This window comes from Venturia canescens, chromosome 6 (genome assembly GCF_019457755.1).
Source record: "Venturia canescens isolate UGA chromosome 6, ASM1945775v1, whole genome shotgun sequence".
In the NCBI taxonomy this organism is placed as follows: domain Eukaryota; kingdom Metazoa; phylum Arthropoda; class Insecta; order Hymenoptera; family Ichneumonidae; genus Venturia; species Venturia canescens.
In genome coordinates, this window is record NC_057426.1 from 14,496,092 (window position 1) to 14,521,224 (window position 25,133).

The window sequence follows — 25,133 nt, forward strand, 5'->3', positions numbered from 1 at the left end:
AAAATCGACTATTTTTTTCAGGGTCTCCTATGAAAATATCTTAGTTTATCATTTTTCAAGAGCCCCCTCCAAAAATCAGCTCAAAAAAATTTTTTTAAAGGTCGCTTAAAATTTTCAAAAATTCCAAAAATAGTCAAAATTTGACTTTTTTTATTTTTAAAATTTTTTTGCTCAATACAGCGAAATTTTGTACAGAAAAAAACAATGAGTTTCTGAAATTTTTAACTCAAAATATTCATTTTAAAAGGTCGCTCATAATTCATTTTAATTTTTATATGCTTTGCTTTCGATCCTTCGAGAGACCTTTAAATATTCGAATTGATTATTCATTTTAATTTCTATTTTCAATAAGTAAGATAATGGTTACACAAAATGAGATGAAGGAAAAATCTGACGTAACAAGGTATGATTTTACAATAAGTCGATATTTTTATTTAAACAAACCCAAACAATTACGAGAACTAGTTGGCAGAGAAAATGTAATTATGAATAGAGTATACCTGTTTAATCGAAACATTTATTGACTCTCATAATGAGTGAATTTGGTATAATACTGAGTGATGTTTTGAACAATTTGTTTTAATAATTATCAAGTAGATTTTACCAACAAAAATACTTCGAATTGTTCTTTGAGAACAAGTACTTTAATTGAATGAAAGCAAAAATAGCGCAGGCTCAAACACGGTGTCAAAATAGTAAAAACTAACCATTTTTGCTACGCCGGTAAAAAAATTTCCGTTTTTCTGGTCTATTACCTACATTGTTATATATGATTTCTCCTTCGTTTCGTGGTGTATTTTCGTCGATTATCTTACTAATTGAAACTCAAAATTCAAATTAATAATCAATATGAATATTTAAAGATTGCTCGAAGCATTAAAAGCAAAGAATATAAAAATTGAAATGGGTATGAGCGACCTTTTAAAATGAATATTTTGAGTTGAAAATTTCAGAAACTCATTGGTTTTTTTTGTACGAAATTTCACTGTATTGAGCAAAAAAATTTTTTAAATAAAAAAAAGTCAAATTTGACTATTTTTGGAATTTTTAAACATCTTAAGCAACCTTTAAAAAAAATTTTTTTGAGCTAATTTTTGGAAAGGACTCTTGAAAAATGATAAATTAACATATTTTCATAGGAAACCCTGAAAAAAAATAATCGATTTTTTTGCGTCACCATACTGTGTATATGAAAACTCTATATGGTTATACACGTGAATTTTAGTGTTCAATTACTCGAGAGTTATGTGGTAGAAAAATATTAAAAAATTTATATTGTCATATATATTTTTAAAGAATACATTTACTAAATTTTATTAAATTTTTATCATTTTGAAATTATTAATGTTTTCAACATGGTTTAGCATGGCAACATTGTATCGTCGTGATCCAACCTCCTTAAGGAGGGTGGCTAGGGACGATACAATGTTGCCATGCTAAACCATGTTAAATACATTAAAAATTTCAAAATGATAAGAATTTTATAAAATTTGGTGAACATATTCTTTGGAGTTAAATTTGACAATACAAATTTTTTAAGATTTTTCTTCTGTACAGTTATCGAGTAATTGATCACTAAAGTTCACGTGTATAAGCATAGCGTTTCCATATATATAAGGTATACATTCCGGGCATAAGAAATCTACTTCAATGCGTAATTACTCGATAACTAAGCAGAAGAAAATTTTGAAAAAAATTATGCCTTCGCACTTGATGTTGAAGAACATTATCACCAAATTTGATCAATTTCTTATCAATTTGACGAACGTAGCCACCCTCCTTAAACACAATCTTGAATTTCAAAATAAAAGAATGTTCGAGATTATTTTTTTCTGATGAAGATCCCTCAGAATGATTGTCTAACATTTGAGTAAACTTTCACTACTTATAGCGTTCAAACGATAGGAGATGAAGCAAAAGTAGAACGAATCGTTTTTGTACAGCATTAAATGTCCTAGAAAAAAGTTCACAGTAACAAAATTTGAAATGTGCTCCTTCACGTGAACCTTCAATTCCTCTTCTTCGAGTCAATCTCATTGTCAGGTCAGAAATACTAAAGCTAGAAAATACGGCCAATAATATTTTAATGCAAAACTTTTTGTTCTACAAAACAGGTTCTATATGTCATATCCTTAATATTTTCGGCAACGTGAGCGTCCAAAGCCCTCGGCTCTATTAACTTGAATAATTGGAATCTCGCTTAGAGAGTGAGATGGAAATAAGGCCATTCCAAACGTCCGAACATTAAATTCGGTCTCGAAATTCACGGTGTATATTATCAATGGTAAACCAGCTCGTACATCATGAGAGCTGAAAATGAGATCTCTAACGGGGAAGTTCTCATCAGGAGATTATTGTGTTTCGCATTATATTCACCCTGTTTCTTTTCCTCGTCCGTCTAAAGCTCTTATTCCAATATAATCGGAGATTGAATCTCCGATGACATAATCACAAGAGTTCTCCTATACAATGAAAAACAATTGAGGAAACATTTCTCAGAATATAAACGCGTTCGCGAGCGTTTTTCCGAGCAGTAAAATTCGTTCTACAAATTCTAGGGTAATTCTCATGTTATAAGGTCATTTGCCAGAATATTCCAACCAGAAATTATAGTCCTGAATGAAACCTACGTTCAAGCAGTCCGAATTACGTCATCACTTTAGCCGAAATTCTCTCAAAATTTGTATTTGTTTCATTGTGGTTTCTTGATTCTCCTATTCGTCGCAAGTCATATGGAAGAGTATTAACTCTCGATTTAGATACTGTAAAAAAGAAAAAATAGAGTGTCTTATGGATAAAAAAAATTTTTAAAAAGATGCAAGAGAAACAGATGAAGCGAGTTTGGGATGGCTGCTATTTGGGTCTTACTACAGCACACGTGCGACCCTCGTAAATGATAGTATAACTCAGAGCCAAAAGAAATGTTGACGGAATACTGCATGAGTAATTCCAGAATGCCGCAACCAAGCCAATATAAATAATGAATTATTGGTAGATTAATAAGAATTTGATACAGGCTTCTTAAAAGGCCGCACGGATGTTAAACATGCACGCGCTGGTCATTGTTGAATTTAATCCGTAAAATGGAATTTGTAAATTCGATTCGTATAATCATTGATTTGAAACAGCTTAGAACGATTAAAATCGTGTAATTGCTTTTATTCGGTTCCATCGGGAAATGTCCTAGACGGTATCAGCTAACGATGCTCGAGCTTTCTTATCAGTGACGTTTCATAAAAAGAATAGCTACGAACTTTCATGAACAAGTGTGGAATATACTGGGATCTAAATGGACGAAATCTCAATGTTATTTTGGCAACATAACAATGATTCCGGAGGAGAAATCCTTCCGCATCTGTCTTATCAGGAAGACATCGGAAGCTGGTATTCTTTTAGAGGATGCATAGAAGATTTATCTCATCTATTCCGGATACGTTATGTCCGGAAAATAATTATTTTGAAATGCTAAATGAGTACGCTGTTTGTATCACGGGAAATCGCCCAAGGACTTGAAAACCTTATCAATTACTATATATTCAGGATTTTTGTAACTGCAGTCGTGAGACCGCGATTGACTGATCGTTCTGTGACGTGGAGCAGTAACGTTTGGCGTTTCTGAATTATTCTGGAACGGATTTTTAAACTGGGATCATCATGAGGGTCCAGCAAATACTGTACGTTACTGACTTTGGATATATTTATGAAAAACTACACTTCGACGTCTCTGTTCACGTATATTTTCTCTATTTTTAACGTTATCAGAATATGTTGCACTCTCGTCGCTGCCATATCTTTCGCAACTTCGAGCCCAGCATCGCTGTTCAGTGGAGCCGTCTTTCCCGACGACGAAAAGTGGCCTTCACCTCTCGTTAAATACAAATTCGAAAATTCAAAAGAGGAATCGAATCACGTAAAGGACTACGAGCTTTGCCAAACGAACGAGTGCAGAAAAATTGGTACGTCGGTACTCCCTGCGAGTGATCGTTTTCTCCAATGTCTCTCTAATAATACGTCAGCATCCAATAACAAAAACATAACTTACTTTGCAGCCGAAGAGTTTAGCAGCAGTTTGAACAAGTCGATTGACCCATGCGAGGATTTTTACGAATTCAGCTGCAGCGGATGGGGCAATAAAAATCCTATTCCTCCGAGCCTACCGTCTTGGAGTCGCTACATGCTGTTCCAACAAACGGTTCATCATCGCATCAAAGGCAAGACAACAGATCTTATCGTTTTGTTAACAAATATCACACTAATGAAATTAGACCAACTGCTAAATTATCGGAATTGATGTCTTTTGCAGAAATTTTGGAAACCGAGCCAGAACCCAGTGACATTCTGCCTGTACGTCAAGCCAAGAAATGGTATCGTTCTTGTATGGATACAGGTAAAAACAGAAAAACACATTATCCAAGCAAATTTCTATGAATAATAATGAAAGATTACACAAAATTTGGAGAGAATTTGAGCTGTAGCTTTGATCTAATGCTTTTACCCAAATAGTTTTCAAGACTATAGATTCCGTTCTGGAACGCAGTTTCATTAAAACTTCTTGAAAATGTTTATAAAGGGGATAATTTTGGGGCCAATTTTTCCTGAAATCTTCAAGCTAGCTGTTTACTGATTTTTATGAAAATCGGAGTCTACGCACCTAATATGATATTGGTGAACCGATCGAGATGTGAAACCGCTACAACTAAACGAAATTTAACTTAAGAAAGGTTCTGTTTTCAAATTTAGAAACACTGGAAGAAAGAGGAATGAAGCCTATCGAATCCATTTTACTTCGAGCCGGTGGTTGGCCCATAGCAATGGACGATGAAGAGTGGGACTCGGAAGTGTACACTTGGCAAGAAGTCGAACGTGATTACGCTCGTTTGACAGGTGCTTACACTTTCTTCGATTTGCGTGTCGGCCCGTCACAAGATGAGAATGAATACGGCCGAATAATGGTAAATATTCCACCAAAGTTGTATTTAATAGATTATTTAAACAAATTTAAAAATTTCTCGAATTTCACATCGATTTTCCTTGACTTGTTATTGGTTAACGCGACAATTGGTTGATTTCTCGAATCTAGATCGTGTACGGCGACTTGCCTCTCGAACAACAAATGCCTCTCAAGTACCGAAATTACGAAGGCGACGATTACGAGGAATACGTGAATTTCGTAGCAGAAGTTGCAGGAATATTTGTAGCGTTGAGTCGAGCTGATGTATCTGAAGAAAAAATACGACAAGAAGCGAAAGCCATGGTCGAATTTGAAAAACAACTTTACGAGGTAATACATGTTATGATTCATTGAGTCAAAATGAATGAAAACCAAGGACGAAAAACAAATTAAAGAGAGAGTACGTCGATGATTCTTCGATTAAATTTTATTTTATTGCAGATTCGAGATTTTTCAAAAAATGAAGAAATGACGATGGAAGAATTCGTCGATTGGTACAAAAATAATGTGACCGAACAGAATGCGGATTCAAAGTCGATAGTAAGATCAATCAATCGTTTACTTATCTCGACCTTCATGATTAATCGTCTTTCGAAGTCGTTTTTCAAACATCTCCGTTCCAACAATCGTCAAAAGAAATTATTATTATATTTAATGGATAATTTAATTTCTTTGATTGACAGATCGATTGGCAAGTTCTGATTCAGGGCCTATTTGATCCTGTTAATATCAAGGTGCATCCATCGACGCCGATGTTAGTCTACGGTGTCAGTTATTTTGTCGGAATTCGTGATCTATTGGCAGAAACTCCTGTGAGAACGATCGGTAAACAAACTTATTTGCAACACTATTACGGATCTTCGTTGAGTTTCTCATGCATACGACGATGACGTTTTTTGATTTAAAATCTTGAAAACTTTTTACTTTTTTTTTTAGTGAACTTTATACATTGGAACTTCGTCGCAAACATGTTAACTTACACGACTAAAGATGCGACCGACGTGTTGTACGCTCTTCTCATGGAAGAATATGGCATCAAAGAACGACCTCCGCGGTGAGCCAATATCTAAATTCGATCGAGAGAACGAAAATTTTCATTTTTGAAAAAAGTTGTTTTTCAACTGTTCATTAAAAATGAAAATTTTTAATCGAGACATCATTAACCGATAAAACGACTGATAAGATTTTTCAATTCATAGTTGGTCCGAGTGTGTGGACGAAATGAAAATGACAGATGCTGCGGCATACGCATTCGTGAATAAATACGTAACAAAAGAGACAGAAGCGAAGGTGCGTGAAGACAAAAAAAGTTCGACGAATGATAAAGAATAAAATTCTGAAAGTAATTCAGTAATTTTACAGGTTTTGAAAATGACGAAAAACATACAATCCGCGATGGAAGATCAAATAGAAAAATCGGGCTGGCTCGACGAAGAATCCAAGGCACTGGCCAAAGACAAACTCAACAGCATGAGAGTTTTTGTTGGCTTTCCCGATTGGTATAAGAACAAGAAAGCCGTACTGCAGTCTTACAAAGGGGTGAGAAAACTCGTCGAATTACTATTCGTCGAATGCCCCTTTTACTCCGTACCCGAAATCAACCAACGAGGACATAGCGGATATCTGACTCCATTTTACACATTTATGTATTTGCCGTTTTTCTAAAACTTTTTTCAGATTCTTCGCTTTTTTGACAAATATTTATTTATTTTTCTTGCTACTGCAAGAAAAACTACGAATATATTTCCCATTTTAGTTGAAAACACCGACAACAATTTTCTGATATAATTAACTACTTCTACGAATATTTTTCGCTATTAGTTAAACATCTTTCAGAATATTTTACGCTACAGTTTAAAATGGAACGAGATATTCTGGTTAAAAATTTGAAAAACAATTTTAAATACGAAAAATTTAAAAAATAATGAAAAAACTTTTATTATTCCTTATTATTATTAAATTAATATAAAATATTGACGATTCAATACTCCTCAAAATTTTTTAAATTAGTTGTTATTCTACAAATTGTGATTCGATGTAATTTGTCAAATTGTAATTCGACGGATTGTTTTCAAGGAATTTTATATGAGACGTGAAAGAATCATATCACGAAAAAGAAAATGATTTTATTTTGCCTATAGTTGAGCATCGGAACAGAATACTTCGACAACACTTTGAGCTTCATGAGATACAAGAGAAAACAAGAACTGAAGAAATATACAGGCAACGAGGAAGATGACGATCCGTAATTACATGCTTTTCAATAAATTCGGATCACTCGTAAGTTCTTATTGAATTGCATTACATAGAAAATCATTTTTCAGATGGATGCTTGATCCGATAACTGTCAATGCTGCTTACCTGCCCGAGGATAATTTACTGAGTACGTTTTTTATACTCACTGAATGCAATATTCATTTATTTTCTATCAAGAGACTCGGTAGAGTCTCGGGACAAGTACATTGACAGCCCTGTCGTCTGCTGGCCTGAGGCTCTCGCCGAGACTATACTTTCTCTGAATACAACGATTCGCGGTGGTAGGGGTAAAATTGGCATGTGATTTTCTTCAATTGCAAAGCTCATGAGTTATGTACGGCTTTGAAAATTAAACTTTTAGCTAATTAAGAAGTTCTCTGTCTATATTATTTTCTAACAATTGATACTCAAGAAACAAATTGCTTTGACAGATATTCCAGCAGCGGATTTCCAATCACCTCTTTTCACTCCACATATGCCAGAGTAAAAATTTTTGTTCATTTTTTCTTTCATTTATTCATTCAAAATTTCTTGTCTAATGATAAATTTGATCAATTTTTTAGCACTGTGAACTATGCAACAGTCGGTGTTATCGTTGGTCACGAAATCGGTCACGGATTTGATGACGACGGTGAGTATGAGAAATTCCAAATTCGTTTATGAATTTGTGCAAAATTTTTATTTATGGACTGGTAACCCGTTATTGAATTTTATTTCACGGTGATAGGTATTCAGTTTGGTAAAGACGGCAATAAAACGAAACTTTCGGAGACCATGTTAAAGAGTTTTTACCGAAGAGCGAACTGTTTTATTGATCAGTATGAGGTTTATTACGAGGAACCGAAAGGATCGGGAACGACAGAAAGCAGTGACAGCAGCGAAGAAATTATGGTAAATTAATACTCATGATAAGGACATCGCCAAATGTTATTGACCAATAGCATAAATCATTGATTTCATCATCCGATGTCTTAGACGTCGTCGGATGATGTCTTAAACGAGCAAGTCACGACTCGTCATTTTGACGATTTTAATTCAATTCTTATGTGTATGTGTAAGCAATTTCGTATTCGTTAAAACAGAATCTTCGGTTGAATAGACAAGAAACAAAGTGAAATTCATAAATAACCGTAACGAGAATGGAGTATTACAATAATTTTGGAATATTTCTGCAGAAAGTCTCGCGTCAAAGATCGCACATAACGAGAGGAGAAAATATGGCCGATACAACGGGTATTCAAGCCGTTTTTGAAGCTTACAAGAAAGTGAAAAAAGCTAATGGTAGCGTGAGACTTCCAGGGCTCGAGGAATACACGGACGAGCAATTGTTTTTCATTTCATTTGGGGCGGTAAGTAAACCTTTAACTAAAGAAACCCAAGAATTTTTTCGTAAGTTCAAAGTATTAACCGCTGTTTTCAGATGTGGTGCGAAGCTGGAACTCCGCAGTACGAAAAGAAGAGAAAGCAATCTGGCGATCCGCACAGCCCGTCAAAAATCAGAGTCATCGGAGCAGTGTCAAATACTAAAGGATTCGCCGAAGCATTCAATTGCCCGGTGGGGACCGCCATGAATCCCGTGAACAAATGCAACATTTGGGAAAAATCTAGTGAAGAGACAGATCCGAAAGCAGCGTGGATGAACAAAAAGCATCATCGCTGGGGAGGACAATGGAGAATTTAAAATAATAATCTACCAATCTCAATATAACTACCTTAAACTTTGCATCGCATTCATCGATTTGACACAGTTCAATTTGACGGCTTGTTACAAGTACTATGTAAATCATTAGTAAACTTGGAATCGCTGAAAAGTTTGTCATTTAATCATAACCAATTACTCGATAGCTTTTGCACTGTATCATCTCGAGTATTGACTGTGTGGGGTTCTGAATGAATTCTCAAAACCTTGAAAACTGGTTTTGAAACAAAGAGTAGAAGAACCATTCAAAAACTTTTGCATACAAAATTTACGTCCTTCAACATCTCATTGCCATCTCGTGTTCGTTATTTTGCTGCGTTATTCCACCGTTGCACAATAACATTAGATAGCTCTTTGCAAGAATCACAAGCTCGTCAGGCAATCATGTTCGCGGGACAGTAATTACCATGAGACTCGACAACATCGCTGCTATACTCAATACTCTGCGAATGTGTGCATGCTGTCTTATAGTCTTGTTCCTCGGAGTTTTATGAGTGGAAAGAGCGTACACGCTGACCACCCATGCACCGCAGCGAATTTTTGAAGTCTTGACTATCTTATATCCTTGGATTTCGGATGTATTAATCTGCGTTAAGAGAATTCTGTGCTTAATGACTTCGGAACAACCCTTGAACTTGTCTCCTTGAGACTTCTGGTGCAATTGTTAGACCTTCCAACGTCGAGCTAATTGCTTGCAATGAATATCCCTTTCGCTATTCGCACCCGTTTTACTCTAGGTTTCATTGAGTAAAAGTCACTTTATTTAGACCTCGCATTTTAACTCAACGAACTCGTACTTGGTGTCTTTTTTTTGGATGAAGTCTTGGATTTCGTCTCGGTCTCAGTTGACACGACAAAATCATGTGCAATAACAATACGGCCAAAACTATATTGAATCGTTAGGTTTTATCATTCTGAACCCGACTGGGCGGGTAGTACCGGTCAAAAGTGTAACGACTGAGTGGGAGGCCATTTTTGCTGTGTCAAAAAAAAGGCAGTGGGTGTGGTAGAAATGTGTCTGATAACTGGAATGTACATAGGTGTAGTCGTTTCATGACGAAAACACTCTTTTTCAGAAATTTTCCGCGTAGCATATAGCCTGACCGCATTTTTAAAAATGTCAAAGAATTTAGCCGACATGTGTCATAGTAGCCCGGACAAATTTTTTTTAACCTTTCGTATAGTTGCCAGGATTACGGAAAAACTGTTTTCGGAAATTTTTAGTGTCGCCTATCCCCCGAAAAACGAAAAAAAAATACTTTTTAGATAGCGCTCAAGCCACTTTTCGATTTTATCCCAATTTTTCTCAAAAATCACGAAGCGAACAATTTTTTTTGCTCTCATAGCAGAAGGTGTTAAGGTTCCATGAAATGATGAATCTTCTAAAATTTTGTCACCGTCAGAAAATTTTTATTTATTTTTGTTCTATATAACAAGCTATAAATCATGAGATTAAAAAAGTGTGACTACAAATAGCAATTTTTATCATCCTTCCTAAAGAAAGAGTGGAAGTATTTTGCAAAAACAGTATTTCAAAATTCCATATTAAACGAACATTTTTACGTTTTCTCACGCAATTGCTTTCAATTTTTCTGTATTTTTTATACAGATATATTTTTATACACAAAAACTTGACAGTGCATCGTACAGAAATGACGACATATCAAATAAAACTGTGTTTTGCCGAATTTAAATTTTCTATTTCAAAATCTGATCACCGTAATTATATATTGTGTTATTGCATTTTTAAAAGAGTTTTACTAATGACATTTATTTCAAAGGAGAAGACATTCAAGACGTGATGAACGATTTCGACAACGATGACTATTCTCAATTCAGCGGGGATTGAAAAGTTAAATTTTTGTGGCTTAAAATAACCATTTTTAGATGTAAATTCCATCCAAGTTCCTTTTTGTTTTATTTATTTAACCCCTTCACCTTCAGTTCGACAGTTTCAGGTAAATTTGGTTAAAAAGCTTTCTGATAGAGAAGATGCTACATGTCGAACAATTTTCAAAAGTATTGCTATGTCACCGATCGATAAATTTTTAAACATTTTAAAAACGGTCTCTAAATGTAATGCAACAATATTTTCTTTTGAAAAATATTTTCTTAGCTTCAACTAACCAATATTTACTCGTAAATACGATTTTCAGACGTACTACGGTGAACATTTTTTCGTGTCTCATTTCTAATTTTTTTAATTCATCCTCCAAGTTCGCGCTACACTATTGACTTCTGAAAATTATGTTTCCGGTGCCTTAGAGCTACTCTTGAACTACCTTCCGAAAATCAGACGTGTTGCTATGACACATGTTGGGTAAATTCTTTGACACTTTTGAAAATTCGGTCAGGTCAAACGCTACGCGAAAAATTTCTGATATACGTATTTTTATGTTCAGGGCAGTCATTCCTATCGATTCGATCCAGTTTTAGCCGTATTGCTAGACACAAAAATCTTGGTCGTGGACTCATGTACTATTTGCATATGAAAACGAAACGAGACGTTTTAAATCGCTAAATAATGCTACTCATTTTTAATTCATCGAACACAAACATTTTTTTACCAATTTCAAAAATTTTCTGGTGCTTCGCGAACGCCGCTCGCAGGGGTATGCACAAACCGGATATAACTACGTTCAATAATCGCTGAATTCTCGCAATTCTTGACATCAATGCAAATCCGACTACGAATGAAACATCTCCAAATTTCCTTTGCAGTTATATGAATTCTCTTGACTACCACTTCACATTCTTTTTGCCGGATCATTCAAAGATGGGTTGTTTCCTGAATCATGAAGACTTTGCGCCATTTCACCGACGTACAAGTCTGGCGATAACTGACGGATCAGGAACTATCGTCCGTTGTCGAAACTCAATCGGATCCAAAACGTTTTTTGAGTCACTACTCCGAGGCTAGCGTCGGCGCTCGGTCCATCACTGGCAGAAGAGCACTGCGGATTCACCGAGGGTAAATCAACGGTCACGAACCTTGTAATGTTAACAAACTTTATGGTCCAGGTTTTTCATCTAAAATTCAAATTGATGCTATAACACAAACTTTTTTAAGATTGTTTACCGTGTCAATCACAGATTGCTTGTAACAAGAATGAGTGACATCAGAGTCGGTGCTTCTCGCCTGAACTGGGCACCATACTTAGCCTTCTATTGTTCACCATATTCATACATGACATTGTCATCGCAATTTAAGCGTCTCATGGAGCAAATCCATTCGATTTCGCACAATTTCTTGGGAGGGGTTTTTCGAATTTGCCCAAACTTGGTTACATCGAAGAACCTTATAAACTAGCCTCAAATACCAAATTTCAACTCTCTAAATGCTCATAGTATACGAGAGCCCACGATCAAAATTTCGGTCTTATGGCAAAACGACCAAAACCACATCAAATCGATAGCCACGATTGTCTTGAACTCAAAAATACCCATATCAGAAATTTTCCGCGTAGCGTTTGATCTGACCGAATTTTCAAAAATGTCAAAAAATTTAGCCGACATGTTTTATAGCAATATGTCTGATTATTGGAAAGTAGTTGAATGATAGCTCTAAGATACCGGAAACATATTTTTCAGAAGTTAATAGTGTCGCCCGAACCCAGAGGATCACTTAAAAAAATTAGCTTAAAAAAAAGCGCCTCGGCGCTTGATACACAAAAATTTAGATGAGAATAGTTCTTTATATAAAAAATGACTCTCTCGGTCATTAAATTTTTTTTAAAATGGAATCATATGCTGATAAAAAGCATTTTCGTGGGAATTTTCACATTTAAAAATATTTTTTTTTTAAAGAAAAATATATTTTCAGCTCATTCAAAAGAAATATTTTTAATTAGGTTGAACCTTAATCTTGTCAAACGATTTATCTTCCTGTTTTCCGGACTAAAAATTTGTCAGCTTCCGTCGTCGGGCCTGAGTTCTTCACTATCTATCTTGGAGTAGTTTCTCCATACCACCAAAACGTAATTCAGCAAAGCTCATTTTCCGTGGAATAAATATTTTAATGGAATAAATATCTTTCTCGAAATGTAATAATAATACATGGCGTAAAACCCAACCACAATCGTCTCGTTAAAAAACTTTCACCGGCAATAGGGTATTACATCTTTTTTTGAAAACTGTTTTAAAATAATCCTGTGATCGTAATAAACCAGTAGAATTTTTATTTCAATTTTATAAGACCGAAAACTATCTTGAAAACTATTTTTTATTTATGATTTTTAATTTTCGCGCGGGAACGCTAGCCGCCATGTTTTTTCGGTTTGTGACATCACTCTGTTAGTAAACAATACAATTGCGAAAAACCAAGTAATAAGATTTGTAAAAATAATGATTTATAGTGGTAAATCATTGGTGTCTCGTGCCTGAATGCAATAATACAAGTGTAAAAATGCCACAAAAATTGTGGATTCATCGTCACCATCAACATATTTATCATTGGTAGATTTGTACTATCTGCTTTCACAAAACCGTTTTCCATAATGCGATTTTCATCAAATGAATTATAAAAGTCCACAAACGTGCATAATAACTTGTAAAATTTCAAAATAACACAGAGCGCACGATAAGAATCTAGATTGTTTACTATCGGAGTGACGTCACGTTGGAATCCAATATGGCGGATGGCGTTTTCGACATTTGAAAAACAGTTGAAAAAGACGATTTTCAGCCCTCCGGGCGGAAAGTTTATTTATAAAATCTATTTATTTATAAAATTTATTTATTTATAAAAGGCGGAAAGACGCATTCCGCCTGCGTCGGACAGAAAAATTGTATACACTCCACGGGAGTGAAATTAGACCACCTCAAACCGCGGGCAGAATTGTCACCCGAGCCGAAGGCGAGGGTGATAAGAAGTAGTCTACTTTCCCTCCCTAGGTGTGTAATATACTATTTCTTCATACCTCGGTCGAAAGTACGCACTTTCGGCCCCGATTTCAGGGCCGAAAGTTCAACATTCCTGCATTGGTAAAAAAAAACACGCTCACTGTGACAGCGGGCGCAATAGTATATTACACACCTAGGGAGAGAAAATAGACTACTTCAAACCGCGGGCAGAATTGTCACCCGAACCGAAGGCGAGGGTGATAAGTACGCGGTATGAGGTGGTCTAATTTCACTCCCGTGGAGTGTATACGATTTTTCTGTCCGACGCAAGCGGAATGCGGCAACTTCGAAAGCAACAACGAAAGTTGCCACTTTCGGCCCGGAGAGCTGAACAAATTTTTTTCTGCACACCTCAGTTGAAAGATAAAATTTCTGAGCTGTCAAAACTGCACGCGCTTCATTTGTCTCGGCGGGAGCAAAAACTTTTTTCTATATTCCGAAATGTTTGACGTAATTATTTTTCTTGTCCTCCGGGCCGAAAGTGGCAACTTTCGTCATGTTTGTCAGCCTCGGCTTCGCCTTGGCCGACAATTACATGTGATCTGAGACTTTCCTTATTTTCCTGCCCTAGGTGTGTAATACAGGGTGTCCCATTTTAATCTTACACCTGACTTTTCTCGGAAAATATTGCTCGGATCAAATATTGTGTGGAACAAAACTTTTAGGAGTTGAAGGAGGACGTATGATAAAAATTGGTTTGTGGATCCAAAATTCGGTAATTATGCAGAAGTGGGGCTCCACCTACAATCGGGCTAATTTTTTTTTTTAAGTTCTTTATGAATGGGCAACGTGATAAGAAGCAATATTATGGTGGCGCATGACCTTATTGACCCAAAAACATCGTCATAGGAATTTTTACATTCGTTCAAATCAATGTTTGGATGTACTTCCGAAAAGCCCATACCCCAGATCGATCTGAAATTTGGTATACTTATGTATTGTGACGCGCTGATTACGAATATGATAGGCAAGATGGCCGCATTTTTTATTTTCAAGGTCAAATCTTGAAAAAAACGACTTTTCAGGGTTTTTCGCGTTTATTGCGATAAATATTGACGCTAGAAAAATTTATATATGATGGGAAAACTATACTACATCTAAAGATGCTCCAGACCCGCCCAACGATTCCACACCCATCCAAAGATGCTCCAGACCTGCTGAACAATTCCACACACATTCAAAGTGCTTCAGACCAACGATTCCACACACATCCAAAAGTGCTTCAGACCCGCCAAACGATTCCACACACATCCAAAAGTGCTTCAGACCCGCCCAACGATTCCACACACATCCAAAAGTGCTTCAGACCCGCCCAACGATTCCACACACATCCAAAAGTGCTTCAGACCCACCCAACGATTCCACACACATCCAAAGATGTTCCAGACCCGCCCAACGATTCCACACACATCCAAAGATGCTACAGACTTGATTGGGAGTATGGGCTTTTCAGAAGTTTATCCAAATATTTCGAATATAAGTGCAACTTTATCGAAGTTTTCGGAATTCCATAAATTTTGAATTTATATAATTTTTAATGGTTTTTGCAACTTTCCGCTACCATAAAATACATATTTCCTTGCCATAGTATAGCCCTGAATTCATAAAAAAAAATTTTGAGCCGTTTTGGGCTGGAGCCCCACTTCTGCATATTTACCCAAAATTCAAAATGGCGGCGTTAGAATGGCCGACATGTTTTTTTCGAATGGAAACATAACTTTTTTTCATCACCAAAAAATTTTTCAGCGCAAAACCAAAAACTTTTGTTGAAAAATTTTTTTGATTAAGTTCATATTTTTCAAGTAAGAACAGCATTTTCAACTATTTTAGAGGTATCCAGGATGTACCGCGAAGAGATCTTTAACGTACCAAGTGCAAGTGCGTTTGCGTGTAAGGAGCATATCAACGATTTCGTTGGGACTGAAATCAGCCATTGTTGCTAATTTTCAGAATTTTCCAATAATTTAAGAACTTTTAAAAATTTCGAGAATCAAGAATTTTTCTCTGATTTCAGAACCTTTACAAATTTTCGATTTCGTCTCTTGCTAATGGCTACGGAGTCAGAAGATAAACGTTTCAATCAATTTTTCATCCGTGGGCGATCACAATGACTTCTAAAATAAAAAATTATTCTCTGATTTAAAACTCTAAAGTAAGAGAACTACGCAAAGTCAGACTACGTCAGTACTACCAATGATGTTTTCTTTAATCTCTTACAAAGTGAACTTACCTTTAATCGTAAGCGAGGCTTACGCTTAAAGATAAGTACACGCAAGCGAGGCTTACGCTTAAAAATAAGTTCACGTAAGCGAGACTTACGCCTACTTTTGAGTTGTAAATCAGAGAAGAATTTTTTATTTTAGAAGTCATTGTGATCGCCCACAGATGAAAAATTAATTGAAACGTTTATCTTCTGACTCCGCAGCCATTAGCAAGAGACGAAATCGAAAATTTGTAAAGGTTCTGAAATCAGAGAAAAATTCTTGATTCTCAAAATTTTTTAAAGTTCTTAAATTAGAGGAAAATTCTGAAAATTAGCAACAATGGCTGATTTCAGTCCCAACGAAATCGTTGATATGCTCCTTATTTTAGGGAGGTGTCGGGGCAATGACTTCCGAGCTGAAAATTTGTATCGACATGAATATCCTGATCGTCGTCACCCATCACGGCAGACAATCCGAACCCTTGAGCAGCGAGCGAGGGCAGGTCAGATGATCCGCCACCGTCGACATTTCCCAAATGTCAATAATTTTGGTGGATTGCATGAAGCCCGAAACATGGCTATTTTAGCCATGATAGCAATTGATCCTCATTTGAGTGCCAAAGTGATCTCGGAACGATTGGGGTTTCCCAAATCGACAGTGCACCGTGTATTGAGAGGTGCGAAACTTAACCCGTACCGACTACAATTCCACCACGACACTCCTAATCCAGATCCGTTGCGAAGGGTGGCGTTTTGTCGGTGGGCGTTGAGACAAATCGAGCGATCCAGGGACTTTTTTCGATACGTTATGTTCAGTGATGAATCCACTTTCAACAACCGTGGTCAAATGAACCGATGGAACTTTCGGTATTGGTCTGATCAGAATCCACATTGGTTGAGACAGATCGATCACCAGCATCGATGGAGTTTGAACGTATGGTGTGGTATTGTGAACGGGCAATTAATAGGTCCCCATTTTTTCGAGGGAAATGTGAACTCTGTCCGTTACCTTGATTTTCTACAAAATGAACTGCCTCTTTTGCTAGAAGATCTGGATTTGGAAACACGTCAACAGATGTGGTTTCAGCAAGACGGTGCACCCGCTCACTGGGCTCATGTTGTTCGAAATCATCTGGATACAACATTTGGTCAACGGTGGATTGGTCGAGACGGTCCTGTAAATTGGCCTCCAAGGTCACCAGATCTTACATCTCCTGATTTCTTTTTGTGGGGGTACTTAAAAGACGCTGTCTACCGTCAAGCTCCAATAACACGAGAGAACATGAAGGAGCGGATAAGAGCTGCCTACCGTGCGATCCCGAGAGATGTTCTCCTACGCAAAGTTGATGGTTTTGAGAGAAGAGTTCAGGCATGTTTAAACATGAATGGAGGGATCTTTGAACATCTCTAGGGAGGGATCAGAGTACACTCACAAGGAGGGTTTGGAGTCCGAAAATACTGCGGTAGTGACGAACCGCAGAGACCTAATCCTTGTGAGCTCGTACCTATGGGCATAAAGGCATTGCATGCCCCTCTTTTTAAAAAAAGTTGAAAAAAAAAAAAAATAAAATGAAAATAAAAAACATACACACATGCACCTCCACGTATGCACGCATATGCAGACGCACACGCAAACGCACTTGCACTTGGTACGTTAAAGATCTCTTCGCGGTGCATCCTGGATACCTCTAAAATAGTTGAAAATGATGTTCTCACTTAAAAAATATGAACTTAATCAAAAAATTTTTCCAGCAAAAGTTGTTGGTTTTGCGCTGAAAAATTTTTTGGTGATGAAAAAAAGTTATGTTTCCATTCGAAAAAAACATGTCGGCCATTCTAACGCCACCATTTTGAATTTTGGATCCACAAACCAATTTTTATCAAACGTCCCCCTTCAACCCCTAAAAGTTTTGTTCCACACAATATTTGATCCGAGCAATATTTTCCAAGGAAAGTCAGGTGTAAGATTAAAATGGGACACCCTGTATACTATTTTTACTTTTGACGTTTGACGTTTGAACCGATATTGCTTACGTATTTTTTGAAAGGTTGTGTCTAGTCATCCGCAAACCGTACAAATAAGGTTATGTTATTCATTCGGAAATATGTTATGGAAATGCCATATTATTTCCAAGCACTATTATCAAAACAGTACAAATCCGAACGAATAACATACATTTATCCTTCCAGATAAAATCAATGTGAAAGCCAAAAATAAAGTGACCAGGCTGATAAAATGAACATAGTCGTTCGGAATAATGACCTATTTTCAGGTTCATAGGAATGCAAATATTCATATTAATTATCTTTGCTAATATCTTGTTTTTTTGATGCCTGCCCCCCCCCCCCCCCCCCCCCCCCCCCCCCCGACCAGCAGCACTCGCTTCGCTCGTGCAGCAAATGTCGGGGCAGGCATCGAAACATCTTTTATCGATAGATGCGTATTTCGGAAGAAACGTACTTTCGACCGGCTATGAAGAAAAATAGTATACACCACACGGGCAGAAGTTTGATAGCCCTGAACTGCGCGTCAAACGTGACGCGCAGTGCAGGAATATCAAACTTTCTGCCCTTGTGGCGTAATATACTATTTTAATATTGAATTATAAAATTTACATTGCATTTTTATGAATAAATATTGACGTTTCTCGTTTACTTTTTACGAAATCTATCATAATCATGCATTTTTATATATTTTTTTACATGGTGTAAAATACCCTATTATGTTAGACGATGACTATAAAGCACATCTCACCTTACCAGAATAGAGCAACACATGCAGATCTTGAAATGCACCTCTAAAACGAATATATTGTCAGTGGAAATTATTCAATATATTTTCCAAGGCTCATCAGGTACGATATCTTTTCCACTTCCGTTTGTTAACAAACACAATACAATAATTAAACTGAAATGAAATGGAAAACAATGAGATTTACACAGATTTTCAATAATCAGATCATTTGAAGCGGTACCGAATACGAATTGTGATAGATACCAACATGCAATTAAAAATTGAAAGCTTAACGATATATGTGTTTGCCACTATTAATAATAATCCCGTTTATGCAGTTATACCTTACAGTCGATTCGTCATACTTGAAAATGTTTGGAAATCTGTTGGTTCTTTTTTCAATATTATTGCTTGTTTATTTATAACTTGCTTTTTATTTTGCACATTATTTATTTTACACTGAAATACAAGGTCTCGTTGACTACTATACAAAGTTCATACTTATCAAGTGATTGAATCTCTTGAAAATCCACTCACTTCGTGGATACTCGAGTTCGTTTGTTCCAAGCAAAATTCGCACCGTACGAGCGAGGTTTTGGCTCATCGACGTTTGGCTTTTGGACAAACCATTTCCATTTCATTCTTTCACAATGTTCAATCGCTTCTTCCTTCGATGTGAATTCTACTTTCATGTTTGACAGTGGATCACCTCTGAAATGAAGCAACATTTTCAATCATTGAGACAATAAAAATACAGAAGACTAAGAAATTAAGCCAAATTGAATAAATGAAGGAAAAATGAGTCAATTAAAAAGATTGAATATTAGCACAGATTGAATAGTGCTATTATTCAAGAAAGTACTCCTTGATTTCAAAGTAGGAATTTTCACATTACAGGGTGATTCTCAATTCGTTATGCAAAGTTGTAAATTAAACGGGTGGGGGTCGAAACAGCGAACGATCAAAATAGCGAACAGGCATTCTGTATATCTATATGTGCATGTATAGATATACAGAATGCCTGTTCGCTATTTTGATTGTTCGCTGTTTCGACCCCCACCCAAATTAAACAAATTGCAGTCAAATAATAAATATACATTATGAAATTGAAAAGAAAAAATCTCATAATTAAAGATGAATTTGAATCAATGTTTCTCAGACATTTTGAGAATACACAAAAATGACTCACGTGGAACACCACCCAATCAATTGATTTTCCCAGCGCTCTCGAGTATCGAAATCAATTTGCCAAAAATTAATATTGTTTGTGCCTGACTGCATAGCATTTTTAGCCGGCTGATAGATGCGGACTGTACGACTTTTAATATGCTCTTCCGGGACGCCAGAGACAATGGAAATGTCCTCCGTAGCATCAACAGTTATCAATTGACCATGACGACGTTTTCCATCATCTAACTTTTTCAGAACTGGCTCTGGCAAATTGGGCACATGAGTTACATATTTTGAACACGTTGTTGACAGTGCTCTCAGTGATCTGAAATTTGTTCTTATTATCAATCTAACTAACAACCTCTATTTTACAGATTTATATTACAACGGATGAAAAAAATGTTTTGAGATTTTAACGGTCATATAAATCAGTCAATTTCGAAATTCAATTTTAAACAAATTTCATCATGTCATGATTTTGATTGAAATACAAACGAGAAAGGTTTTTTAGAATGCAATCCCATGATTTCCCTACTCGCAACAGCTGCTTTAGAGAATTCACAGAATATTCTAACAATTATGATACGTCACATCGATGTATACCATACTGTTCATTATTCTTTTACTTAAATGTACTGACCATAGTGAAGCCATGAAAAACAACACCTCGGAAAGGTTGCACTATTGTATTGCAAATATAAATCGATTACATAAAATTTGAAGGTTATATATGCACTTTTTAATGAAGAAAAACAAAGAACGATGAACGATGAGAATGACGCCACAATAGAATTTAATCAACCCACCTATTACTGTTCTGGATTTCATTGCCACATAATTTCATCAACGTCCGAGAAGCCATTATCAAGAAATAATAGCGTTATTTGTAAAGAATTTCAACGAAATATACAGAAGCCTCTCAGGCTCCTGTCACGGAATCTCTGCTTTCGGGTAGTGACAGTATCGACAAGTATCGACTAACCATCGACAGGTGCGCCACAAACTTGAAACTTTTTCGATTCTTGGTCTACGAGGAATATGACACAATTTTCTCACCACTTAAAAATAAGTTTTCATAAATCGGAATAAATGGATATATGATTTTTTATAATTATTTAGGAAGTATGAAAACTGTTTTATCGACGACTGATAAAAAATATTGGAATAAATTTTACGAAATTAGTTATTTCGCTACGGTAATACTGATGGCGCTCAAAAATATGCCCATCAATTTTTAAATTGCACAAGAAAAGACGAAAATTATGAAAAATTCTAAAAATGTAAATTATCCGCCAAACGAATCTTCATATGCCACAAGGAATAAGAAACTCATAGTTTCTAGTAACTGTCATTATCAACTTGCTCAAATTGTGCCTCAAGAAATACAACGAGAATAAAATCGGGAAAATTCGGAAAAAATTGAAGTTTAAAATCGTCATAAAATTCAATTTCCGTAACTTGATCATCAAAACAACTCGTGAAAATTGTTCATTCATTATGCAATGTGACGCACTCAATTCACCGAGTAATTTTAGTGATAATATAAACCGATTCGAAAAAATTGTTAAAAAACAGTACTTTTAAATCTGCATGAAAATCGATGGATTATTAGGAACGGGATGAATGCAGGGTTGTGTTTGCACTTGCAGTACGCATGTCCGCAACCCTTTGGACACTCCTTGCAAGTGTTCGTCTTATCGCGAACCCATCGCGTCACATAAACAACGAAAATAGAACGGTATTGTAAGAACCTTGAGGACCAAAGTGGAAATTCAGATGTAGTTAAGACATTTGAAAACGACAAATCGGACCGCTGTTCGGAAGAGAAATATGGCGGACAAAGTGAGTTATGTATATATAGACACGCGTCAAAGGGGTGTGAATTTGTGCTTGTATATTCGTTACGTCACGTCCATTGATCAAGCGAACTGTTGCAAAATAACAGCTGTTGCGTTTCATTTTAAATATATACTACTTTTTATTTAAAACAAACAAAATATGCTTTGTGTTGATTTAGCATATTTGGATTAAATATAAATAAAATTTGAGAAAAATTCGTGCGATATGTTTGACTGAAGAATATCGTGAACTTACTTTTTTGATACAAAATGAACGTTAAAAATACAAAATATCGAAAAAAATCGTTGCTTTTTAAGGATGCATTTATTTTAACGATTTTTCCAATTTTTCCAACAGAATACAACGCTACTCCGACTTTTCGTAATCGCAGCTTTGATCAGCGTTGTTATTGCCGCACGAGCACGTCACAACATTATGAAAAGAAATTACAGCGATCAAAGCGTGAGAGGCTACCTGGCCGAGGTGAGAATGAAAAAAAAATTCTGAAGTTTTGGCAATCGGAAAACTTCGTTGGATAAAATTAGCATTGAATAATCGCTCTGTTGTTCTCGGACGTTGGCGCGGAAAATTTTTGTTTTGCTTTTGTCTGACACTGCATTGAAAAGTTTATAATTAAAAAAGAAATAAAACAATTTGGTTCAACGAGAAGCGAATTTTTTCCGGCGATCAGCAAATCTACGAAATTATTTTGGTGAAATGGCCCGCAAATCGCTGCTTTGATTCGGCTGACGAGTAATTGTGTTAAAAAAAAAGCGGTAAATTATTGGGTTTTTGTGATTCAGAGAACTTGTTGGTGGAACGAGGTTTGCAAGGAAGAATTTCACAGTAAATTTCGTTGCCGTTGCCCTCGTTGGTCTTACTGTCGAGCGCCAGGGAGATATTACGACGCTCATTGCAGCATGACACGAACGGGGTACATTTGGACACAACCAGAGACTTCCATAGCCCTCGAAATCGACAAGTAGACGAATAAATAGTTCAACGAAAACTGCCACTCGGATAAATATTTGAAAAATCATTAAATTAATCGACATTTATTAAGAATATGATGGTGCATTTGTTATACATCAAACAATGATAATTATATTTATATTTACAATTGCATTCAATTGTACAAAAGTTATGAATTTCCCCACGATTGATGGAGTTCGCTTATTCCTTATGACGAATACTTTGTCAATTATTTTCCTCGATATTCTATTTGTAAAAATCGAATGGTTAACAGGGCCACAATTGAATTAATCTCCTAATCATAATTGAGTAAAATAAAATATCAAAAACATTGCCATTGTATCGAACAAGTCTATCGATAAAGGTATAACTGGATGGATAGCCCGACCAAAAATTATATCTGATTGGAATTTCCGTACTTCGTGATGCAATAAAAATCTGAAAAAATTCAACAACATTTGGAAAGTTATGAACGACAATTATCAATAATAATATTGCACAAAAGTTAATAACAAATTGTTTAAACAATTAATTATTCAATAATTTTGCGGTGACCTATTGTTTTTTTTTTCACGAATCAAATGTGTGTATTTTTCCGAATGCTCATGAATTTTTTCCGAATTTTCGTGGATTTTTGAAATTTCTTGAAAAAATTTTGAAAAAAATTTTTAAAAATTTGAATTTTGGGTATGTTTTAGAAGACATATTTACCATCAGTTTTGAAAAGTCTCAGGGTTACTGGATCAAAAATGTACAAATGGAGTCACTTAAAAAATTTAAAAAAGGGAATTTCGAAAATCCACGAAAATTCTGAAAAAAATCATGAGCATTCAGAAAAATGCGCACATTCGATTCGTAAAAAAAAACAAGGGTTTACTGTAAAATTGTTAAAAAATTATTTATTTAAACAATTTATTAATAACTTTTGGGCAATATTATTGTTGATAATTGTAGTTCATAACTTTCCAAATGTTGCTGAATTTTTTCAGATTTTTATTGCATCACGAAGTACGGAAATTCCGATCAGGTACAATTTATCGGCTGGGCTATCCATCCAGTAATACCTTAAAATGTACGCTTGAGACTTTAGTTGCTGTCCTATTTTGGGACGAGCTACGTCGTCTTTGTGATTCTTTATTCAAAATTTCAATATTTTTGTCCATTGAATAATCGATCTTACGATCCAACGTGCTTTAATTAATCTCGTGCATAGCTAGAGCGAAAAACTCCGATGTTTGACAATATTTCGTAAACTCGCACCAAAACCTTAGTCTGTAAATAAAATATAATCTAAAAAATTTCATTCATTCAAGTATTTTAAAAATATTTGCGATGCAATTTTTTATCAAGAGGTTCATCAAAAAAGTATCGAAAACTTTGAACTTTTCTAGAAATATCTTTTTTCTTCGGATATTACAGTAGCTTCATAGAAGTTTTCGGAATTCTACGAGCTTGTAACGAAAGTTGTGGTGCATAATATACAATGCAACGTCTGCAAAGTGCAGACTAATGATAAAAAAAAAAACTAACAAGGAAATTATATTATTAACCCATAAAATTTGTTAATATTGTTCGGAGTGTAAGTGAAAGGGAACGATATACGAAACGAAATAAAGAAAATATTGAATAAATGGATTCTATGATTCTTGAAAATGATATCTTAACGTAAGTTCATGCCTTTCCAAATCCGAGCTAATCCACTCTTGTTTTCCTTACTCTATTTTGTAACAACCTTTGATCTGCAGAAGCGAAATAAATTTAAAAAATATACGATCTTCGAGGCGTTGATTTTGGGCTAATTCATTTCCGAAAAACACCCTCAGACCAAGATCAGAACAAAAATAATGAAAAAATTCATAGAATTATGGTCTGTCGATAAAACGATTATCAAAAAAAGGCAACGACGATTGAGAAATTAGGAACCCGGAAACGCGAAGAGAGAGAACAATGATTTTATATCGAAAGATACTCCAAAAAAACCGGTCACGATCCCAGGGCTCGTCTATTTCTAGATTTCTCTCACCTCTATCGATCAGGTTATGCATTAGCAACCATTTGTCCTTGAGAAAAAGATATATCTACCCTTTCCGGTGCACCCTTCCTTTTCCCCTCGTTGCCTGACACAATGCAGTGATATTTTTGGTCCTGCGCCTGGCGGACGTCCTCGGAGCGCAAACTGCACATGCACGGAAAGGAACCAGTGCTACAAAACGAGAAAAGATCGAAAAGAAATCGGTATTATTTTCGTTGGCTAAAATTTTCGGCGTTATTTTGATTCGCTAAATTTGTGAATTTGATTTAGTTTTTGATGACTCGAACGTTGATACGTCAAATTAGTGCATTCTCACGGTCGGGGCACCTGCGCAATTTTATCGATTGCAACGAAACTACCCCCGCTTATGACAAG

General features: G+C 35.8%; 3 protein-coding genes across 3 annotated transcripts; 2 read left to right on the forward strand and 1 right to left on the reverse strand.

Moving 5' to 3' along the window:
* The first annotated feature begins 3,556 nt into the window (after window positions 1-3,556).
* Window positions 3,557-9,018, forward strand: LOC122412619 (endothelin-converting enzyme homolog). The gene is made up of 18 exons (XM_043422301.1): window positions 3,557-3,674; window positions 3,763-3,956; window positions 4,050-4,211; window positions 4,304-4,387; window positions 4,741-4,952; window positions 5,081-5,281; window positions 5,393-5,491; window positions 5,635-5,776; window positions 5,888-6,005; window positions 6,151-6,241; window positions 6,314-6,490; window positions 7,093-7,196; window positions 7,276-7,334; window positions 7,639-7,690; window positions 7,771-7,838; window positions 7,935-8,098; window positions 8,383-8,556; window positions 8,628-9,018. Exons 1-18 carry the CDS (start codon window positions 3,655-3,657, stop codon window positions 8,886-8,888), a joined length of 2,382 nt encoding a protein of 793 aa, XP_043278236.1. The 5' UTR covers window positions 3,557-3,654; the 3' UTR covers window positions 8,889-9,018.
* A 10,141-nt stretch (window positions 9,019-19,159) lies between these two features.
* On the reverse strand, window positions 19,160-20,927 carry ND-18 (NADH:ubiquinone oxidoreductase subunit 18). Its single transcript, XM_043422304.1, has 3 exons — window positions 20,722-20,927; window positions 19,935-20,240; window positions 19,160-19,456 (listed from the first exon to the last, which is right to left on the reverse strand). Exons 1-3 carry the CDS (start codon window positions 20,775-20,777, stop codon window positions 19,279-19,281), a joined length of 540 nt encoding a protein of 179 aa, XP_043278239.1. The 5' UTR covers window positions 20,778-20,927; the 3' UTR covers window positions 19,160-19,278.
* Window positions 20,928-21,571: 644 nt separating this feature from the next.
* Window positions 21,572-23,123, forward strand: LOC122412622 (uncharacterized). The gene is made up of 3 exons (XM_043422305.1): window positions 21,572-21,757; window positions 22,112-22,237; window positions 22,558-23,123. Exons 1-3 carry the CDS (start codon window positions 21,746-21,748, stop codon window positions 22,738-22,740), a joined length of 321 nt encoding a protein of 106 aa, XP_043278240.1. The 5' UTR covers window positions 21,572-21,745; the 3' UTR covers window positions 22,741-23,123.
* Window positions 23,124-25,133: the final 2,010 nt, after the last annotated feature.